Here is a 9,184-nt window from a genome sequence, read left to right on the forward strand (position 1 = left end):
GATTCTAACTATACATAACATATTAGTTTTAATCAATGTGATAAAACAAATTTTCAAACTCTATAACTCACAAAGCTTGTCAAGAACATGTTCAGGTATTTCACTACAGAGAAGCAAATTAAAATAAGAGATATGTCTTAAATTATAGGACTTATTACTTGTTTATAAATGTAATATTATTAAGTATTTATTTATGATGGAAGTTTATATTTATTGTACTTGCACTGATCTTTAATTTCTGCTTCTTTCAAGTAAATATTTTATTTGTAATTATTTAAACTTAACCTTAACTTAAATTAATAAAATTGATCACTGTATAATTATGTAATTTACCGTTGTAAAATAATTATAAAATAAGTGTTCTTTTAAATGTATTAAAAATGTTATTATTATTATTATTATTTTACATTTAATATATATAAAATTTAGTGCTGTCAAACGGGTAATCGTGATTAATCGCATCCAAGATAAATGATTTGTTTACATAATATATGTGTGTGTGCTGTGTATATTTATTGTGAATATATAAATACACATGCATGTAAATATTTAAGAAAGATATGTTATGTTTATATATTAAATATATTTATATATATATAATATATATATTATATATATAAATATATTATATATATTTATATATATAATATATAAATTATATGAATATAAATATGTAAAGCATTTAAATATTTACAAAATATATACTGTTTGTGTGTGTATTTACAGTGGGTACGGAAAGTATTCAGACCCCCTTACATTTTTCACTCTTTGTTATATTGCAGCCATTTGCTAAAATCATTTAAGTTAAATTTTTTTCCTCATTAATGTACACACAGCACCCCATATTGACAGAAAAACACAGAATTGTTGACATTTTTGCAGATTTATTAAAAAAGAAAAACTGAAATATCACATGGTCCTAAGTATTCAGACCCTTTGCTGTGACACTCATATATTTAACTCAGGTGCTGTCCATTTCTTCTGATCATCCTGGAGATGGTTCTACACCTCAAAATAAATATACACAGTACATACACACATACTATGTAAACAAATATTTTATTCTGGATGCAATTAATCGCGATTACCCATTTGACAGCACTAATTAAATTATATATTAATAATATTATTAAAATATTATTTCAAGATAAGTTTAGATTTATTGTACTTGTGCTTATTTCAATTAAATATTTAATTTGTGCTATTTAAATAGATTTTTTAAAATCATATACAGTAAATGAAACTATTATAATTGAGAATAATTAAACACAGACAGGTTGGTGCTTAACTCCCTCCTTATTCGAATTGTGTTTTTATTTCAATTAGATGTTGGCAAATGTAGAAACCTGGAAATGTTCTCGACCAGTTTTGTGAGATTCCCTCACGATCTAGTCTCTAATATCATTAAACGTGCTCATAAAACGGCTTAAAATCCGTGTGTAACATGTCGTCCTGCAAAGGGGTCTTCCGCACTAAACTCTCTTGATTTCAGGGTGCGCGACTGCTGTGAACCCGACCCTAAAATGTGCTGTTTTGTTCTTCCTTTCTGCTTCTTTTTCTGTGCGTTATCATTTCCAGAAGCGATTGGTAAGTGTCTCAGCGAGCGCGCAAGCTTCCTCGTGTCCCTGAAGCAGATGCCATTTTAACTTGGTTTTAAAATGCATGTCCTCCCCTCTCCTTTCCCTTGAACGACTGTCTGTACCCTCCGTATTTCTTTCTCTTCTCCTCGCCCACTAACATGAAACGATTCCCTGTTTCTCTCGAGCTTTAGAGGATGACACACTGCAGAAAGTGTGTGTGTGTGTGTGGATTTACTAGTGTTCTCCGTTCACATGCAGCTCTCCAGAGAATCCACAAATATTCAGATGCTTATAAAACAGAAGAAGAACAGATTAGGGTTTCAGAAGCTCCAGCCAGGCGTTTGCGGTTGTGCCGCTGACCAACCGGACTCACCCTCGCTCGGCTCCGTTACAATCACGTATCTGTCATCTGAGCAGGAGCCGCCGGGGCCTTGGAGCCTCATGGCCCATCTTGAGATACTCCGAGAAAACACACATCCTCCTTACTGCATGTGCTCGACAGGTGAAGTCAACATGAAACGCCTTCAGAAGACAGTTTACTTCTGTAATGTAGGGCAGCGGTCGCTTTTGTTCATCAGGAATCCATTAGATTGTGAAAAGGGTTCACTTCCAGACCAAAAATTGACAGATAATGTACTCACCCCCTTGTCATCCAAGATGTTCATGTCTTTTTTTCTTCAGTCGTAAAGAAATTGTTTTTTGAGGAATTTCTCTCCATATAGTGGACTTCTATGGTGCCCCCGAGTTTGAACTTCCAAAATGCAGTTTCAATGCAGCTTCAAAGCGTTCTAAACGATCCCAGCTGAGGAAGAAGGGTCTTATCTAGCGAAATGATCGGTCATTTTCTAAAAGAAATTACAATTTATATACTTTTTAAGCTCAAACGCTCGTCTTGTCTAGTTCTGCTTGAACCCTGTGCATTCCGGTTCATGACAGTTAGGGTAGATCGAAAAACTCCCATCTCATTTTCTCCTCCAACTTCAAAATCATTCTAAATCATCCTATATCGCTGTTTTACCAGTTTTTGTAAAGGCCGTTTGACCTTCTTTGCACGTTCACTTTGTAAACACTGGGTTGGTACTTCTGCAGCGATGTAGGACGATTTTGGAATTGGAGGAGAAAATAAGATGGGAGTTTTTTGACCTACCCTAACTGTTTCGAACGGGACTGCACAGAGTACGCATGCGCATTGCAGAGCTACACAAGACGAGCGTTTGAGGTTAAAAAGTATATACATTGTAAATTTTTTTTAGAAAATGACAGATCGTTTCGCTAGATAAGAGCCTTCTTTCTCGGCTGGGATCGTTTAGAACGCTTTGAAGCTGCATTGAAACTGCATTTTGGAAGTTCAAACTCGCGGGCACCATAGAAGTCCACTATATGGAGAGAAATCCTCAAAAAACAATTTCTTTACGACTGAAAAAGAAAGACGTGAAGATCTTGGATGACAAGGGGGTGAGTACATTATCTGTCCATTTTTGTTCTGGAAGTGAACAACTCCTTTAATTATAAGGCTATAATCTGTTTATGTAAAAAATTATGTAACTATTCTTTTAAATGTATTAAATACATAATGATAATAATAATTATTATTATTGTTCAAATATAAATATATATGGAATATATTTAAAATAATAGTTGGATAATTTTTACATAAACAGATTTTATTACATAAATATTTGAACAACAACAACAATAATAAGTATTATTTAATATATTTAAAAGAATAGTTGTTATTATTTTGTTAATAGATTTTAATAATATTATTAAAATATAATTTTAAGGAAAGTGCATGAGTGTGTTAGAGGTAATATGTGGGAATATTTTTGCTAATTAATATTATTTTAATAATTGTGAAATAATTATTTATGTATAATCCCATATTATTTTGCTTATTATTGTTACAGTAAACACATTGTAGAGGCTTTTACATGTTTAAATGTAACATATATTTAATTACACATTTAAGGCAATAATTTGAATGATAATAATAACAATATTATTATTATTATGTTGTGTAATTATATTTTAGCACTATTAAAATATATTCTTTTAAGTATATTAAAGTATATGTGTGTTAGATATATTTGTCTAAATATTTCTGCCAATTATTATTATTTATAATGTAATATTATTTTGCTAATTAATATCAGCGTAAAACGCTATAGATGCTTTTACATATTTAAATGTAATATGTATCAAAATATATATTAACAATATTTTGAAATATTTGAACCTATATATATATATATATTCAAATATTTATTTTATATGTATTAAGTATAATTTCTATTAGTTTTACGTATGTTTTATATTATTTGTATATAACATCGATTTATTGAACTATTTTTCTGGCCTCATGTGTTTATTATTAGCATTATCCTGTAGCCTTTATGAGCTTGGGGTCTGTTAGCTGCTTTTAATAGGGTTTTGGACGTGCAGCTTAGACTAGTTGAAGTGTGTTTTTGTGCATCGAGGAGGTAAAAGCATTGACGGGAGGGATTTACGCTGATGAGAAAAAGGCCTGTAGCTGAACCTCCTGCGTTCCGAAGAGAAACTGATCCAAACCAGGGGCCCGGAGCCATGTTTCTTGAGAAGAAAACAAGATCTGGCATTCTTTTGAATAAGCCAAATGTCTCTGTCCTGATGCATGGATCCGGTCCCGCTGTAGGTCAAAAAATGAAAAACAGCTTCAAATGATTTGATTTAAAAGATCAAATAATATTACAATATATATATAAAAAATTCTAAACATTTTTTATATACATACATTTAATAAATGTGTATGTTTTATATTATATTCGGATATCTAGTTAATAAAATTAACAATTATTTGTTTAATTGAATTTCTAATTGGATTTTATAAATATTAAATATTTGATTTCAATGTTATAATAAATTATCATTTAATTTATCATAAGAAAATATGATTATTAAATTGTTTAATATTAACTGATATTAATATAAATGGTTTATTTATTCATATATTGTTAATATTAATCAGTAGTTATATATTGTAAGTATAGATATAAATGTGAATATTTCCTTCCTATAATAATGATGAACACATTTATGTTAATTTCATTTTTATTTATGGGACAATAAAAATATTTCAATTAAGTAACTATATATCGAAGCATGTATTTGTCAATTTTTTTTTAATTCGAATATTTTTTATAATTTTACAATGTTTTGTATAAATGTATATATTAAAATAATTGTGTATTACGTATTTTAGTGCTATTATTAATTTCTATTAATATTTTATATTTTTTCATTAATATCATTAATTATATGTTCTAAATACAGACATAAATTTGAATATTTAATTTATTATAATAATTACTAAGACACTTATATAAGTATATTATTGATATTATTTTATTTAATAAAAATGAGCCGACTTTGATTTTTGACACTGCTTCGCTTGTCGTTCACGCCCGCGGTAGATGGAGCGATCATTTTAATATTTGTTTACACATTATTGTAATGATATTATGAGAGATGAGACTGTTGTTTCAATCTCTGCTTGTGTTTTTATTATTACTCTAAAGCGTTTTAATGCACATATAGACAGTGGCATCTCGACGAGGCGCGGGGCGCGCCAATGGATGGAGACCCGCGGCGACCTCCTAATAAACCGCGACAGTCTGGGAGCTTCTTTCAGCAGTCTCCACTCAATTTGTGTGTTTGCGAACCTCTAACCTTTGACCTTTAACCTTTAACCTCACCTAACCAGTTCTTTCCGAAGCTAACCGTGACTTTAAACCAGCTAGTTCTGCTGCCCTGATACTAACGCTCCCCGATCCCTCCTCAACTCCTAAAATACACATAAACTCCTCTAAAGCAGGAATATTTTGCCTGCTTGTGGAAAGCCCGTCGACTGCAGCAGCTTCGCTCTTTCCTCGGAGGACGTCAGTATAAATACTAGATCAATGCTCTTACTGACACTCGCTCAAGGCACAGTGTTAGTCCAAGCATTGCTTTAATTCCATTTTAAAAAATGTCTTTACTGTACAGCTTAGCCAAATGAAATTCAAGCAATAAAATAAAACACATAAATATTTGTAAATATTGATATAGCAATTATATTGATAGCGATTATATGCCATAAGAATGAATTGATTTTAATTATTTTAAGTATCAGTTATATTAAATAATGAATTAATGGTATATCATTTACGCAGTTTATTAATATTATTATCAGAATTGCAAACTAAGTTAAGAAATAAAAAAATACATCTAAAACAATATTAAAACCGTATCATATTTTATTTCAAACAAATTATTTTATTATAGCATTTATGAAAAAAGTATTATTATTATTATTATTATTATTATTATTATTATATATTGTTGATTTGTAGATAATATAATATAGTCATTAATATGAAAACTACATGAAAACTTTTATTGTATTTTGTTCATCAAGGCACAGTTATTCCAGTAATTATTTTAATTCCATGTAAATTATTTTTATTTACTGGAAAGCCTAGCAAAATTAAATTCAAATAATAAACTAAACATAAAACAATAAATATGCATACATATGAATTATAATAGCAATTATATGAATTAGTTTTATGCTATATGAATTAATTATTGATTTTAATTATTTTAAGGATAATTTATATTAATGAATGAATGAATGAATTATTAGTATATAATTTATTCAGCATTAATATTATTATTAAAATTGCAAGTTACGTTAAGAAATGAAAAAATGCAACTAAAACCATATTAAAAACGTATCATTTTATTTAAAACGAATTATTTTATTATGGTATTTATGAACAAATTATTATATATTGTTGATACTACAATTTTTATTGTGTTTTGTTCATCAAGGCGCAGAATTATTCTAAAAATATTTAAATTCTATTTCAATTAATTTGACATAATTTATATTATTATTTCATAGATTTTTAATGTGCCATTTATGAAGAGTAATTGAGCAGTATTATTTTTCTTTGATGTACATTCTAGCAAAATAATAAAGTAAAAATAAAACATTACAATTAATAATGTGCTATATTAATTAATAATTGGTTTATTATTTTAATCATGTTTATATCAATACATTTTTAGTACACCATATGTATAATTTTATATTTAATTTTAAGATATTATAAATTAGTTAGGATTTATGTAATCCAGTATTATTATTATTATTATAGAAATTGCGAAATAAACTTACAAATACAAATAAAGGAATGTATCAAATTCAAATGTAATTTTATTATAGGATTTCTGAAAAAATAATTCTAGATTTGTATGATTGTTGTTATTATATGTGCTGTATTGCTGTTTGGAGGGTCATTATTATAAACTAAAGTAAATAGTAGAAGCTCTGTTGGTTGAGGCAGGCCTGCTGTAAACGTGCGCTTGAGGAGTTGAGATGAAGCAGGCAAAATATCCTTCCCGCTCAGCGACGACCTTCATGCTGCTGCTGGACAAAGAGCTCCGCGAGAGACACGCTTACTTACCAAGAGTGCTCTAATATATTCACTACATTCAGTCGTCTAGCACTTCAAGCTAACCATTACTGGATATCGCAGTGGTTTTTTCTTGTTAAATAAAATGTAACATTGTTTCAAAATGTCATATATAAATTCATTTCTTTTAATTAAAGTTGACATAATATAAAATATAAAAATGTTATATTTAGTTATTATTATAAAGTCATTCATTTCATTGTGTATTTTTATATTATACTGTTTATATAATTGTATATTATTTTTACAATGATTATTAATTTATAGATTTTTATATGTAGTTTATGAAGGAAAAAAAACATTTATTATTATACAAATAGTATTTTTCTTTGCTGTGCAGCCTAGCAAAAATAAAAAAAATGTTTAAAATTCTAATAATAAAATAAATAAAACTAAAATATATATATATTTAATAGTGTTATTTTATTATATAATAATATAAACTTTTTATATAAACTATAATACTTATTATGTTTTACATTTATTTATATTAATGTTTATAATGTATCAATTTATTATATTTATAAATTATTAACTGCTTTTAAATATTTATAAATAAATTATAATTATTATTATAAAAGTATAATTGTATATTCTTTTTACAATGAATATTATTAATTTATAGATTTGTATATATAGTTTATGAAGGAAAAAAAACATTTATTATTATACAAATAGTATTTTTCTTTGCTGTGCAGCCTAGCAAAAATTTAAAAAATATCAATTTATTCTATTTATAAATTATTAATTGCTTTTAAATATTTATAAATAAATTATTATTATTATTATAAAATTCTAACTATTGTCAACTACCTCATTTAAGAACACAAATTAATTAATTGATTAAATAAAATGATTTTCTTTAGCGTCATTAACCTTCATATTATCTTTTTATACTTATATTATTTTTTTTAATGATTTATATTAATATTTATAATGTATCAATTTATTATATTTATAAATAATGAACTGCTTTTAAATATTTATAAAGAAATTATTATTATTATTATTATTAAATTCTAAATATCGTCAGCTACTTAATTTTTGAAATAAATAAATACAATTCTCTTCTTTAGCGTTTAGCATGATCAGGTTGTCTGTAAGCGTTTAGGAAGTGTAAATAGGAGAAGAAAGATGAAGCTCCACGTCCAGCACTGGAAGGTCTTTAACCTCTACTAAATCTGTGGTGATGATGAGGATCTCATAACTAAACTAACCAGTACATGAGGAGACTCATAACCTGGCCTGACATTAACCGTCAACTAAACTGATGTGTGTTTCGTTTTGTGTCTTTTTCCAGAGAGTACTCCCATCCGAGGTAAGACATCACTATAAACACAACTAACCTTAAGCTAACCGCTAACTAATGACTCCAGAGCAGCTCAGAGGGGACCGGCTCTTCTCCTTCTCTTCTTCCAGCCTTCATTCTGTGTCCGTGCGTGTGTGTGTGTGTGTGTGTGTGTGTGTGTGTTTGTGTCTGTGTGTGTGTTTAATGTCAGTGTTGGGAGTCAGACAGGTGTCGGGTTGCTGTTTACCTTCGTCTGTGACATTTGCGCTCGGCCGCGCGGTTCACGCTAATGACGACGCTGCTTTCCTCTCAGTCCTGCTCTCATCTCCAGAGCCAACGCTAACGTTACACAGACGATAGCAATAGTTCAGCTACACTTTGCAGCTCAGATGTGCAGTTTGGAGGTGATATCAGGACTGATGTTCTACTGATCTAGATCCGTGTTCATCTCATTATATCTGAAGACTATCTGATGTTTCTAACTTCAATAAAGTGCCTCTTTTTTCACAGCGAGCAGGTAGGTACACATCATACATTTGATTTTACATTAATATTGTGGGTGAACAAAGGGTTAACAGCTACACTTCAAATCTTAATGATCTCAAAAACACTGCTTTGAATTTTGTATGGTCTTTTTCTTTGTTCAGATGTTGGTCAATTTTGTATGTTTACTGGTGCCTGCATTGATTGAGATTGTTCACGTTCACCTTAAATAGTTGATTTAGTTAGCAATATCATAAACATTGCGATATGGGTCATGATTCAATATGCATTACAGTATAATCATTGGATCGCAAGTGAACGTAATTATATATATATAT

The 9,184-nt window shown here is 28.8% G+C and overlaps 1 protein-coding gene across 21 annotated transcripts in view; it reads left to right on the forward strand.

The window, feature by feature from the left end:
- The window catches only part of ptprsa (protein tyrosine phosphatase receptor type Sa), a 232,823-nt gene that overhangs the window by 143,021 nt on the left and 80,618 nt on the right, over positions 1-9,184 (forward strand). For 15 of the 21 annotated variants that reach the window (XM_016243797.1, XM_016243814.1, XM_016243796.1 and 12 more), the window contains 2 exons: positions 1,579-1,587; positions 8,376-8,393. The exons of 5 other annotated variants lie outside the window; for them this stretch is intronic. In XM_016243797.1, the coding sequence (XP_016099283.1) occupies positions 1,579-1,587; positions 8,376-8,393 (27 nt within the window). The remainder of the gene's footprint in view (positions 1-1,578; positions 1,588-8,375; positions 8,394-9,184) is intronic. One more of the 21 variants, XM_016243802.1, reaches the window with a different exon arrangement.

This window comes from Sinocyclocheilus grahami, unplaced genomic scaffold (assembly GCF_001515645.1).
Source record: "Sinocyclocheilus grahami isolate Dianchi unplaced genomic scaffold, SAMN03320097.WGS_v1.1 scaffold701.1, whole genome shotgun sequence".
NCBI classification, from domain to species: Eukaryota; Metazoa; Chordata; class Actinopteri; order Cypriniformes; family Cyprinidae; genus Sinocyclocheilus; species Sinocyclocheilus grahami.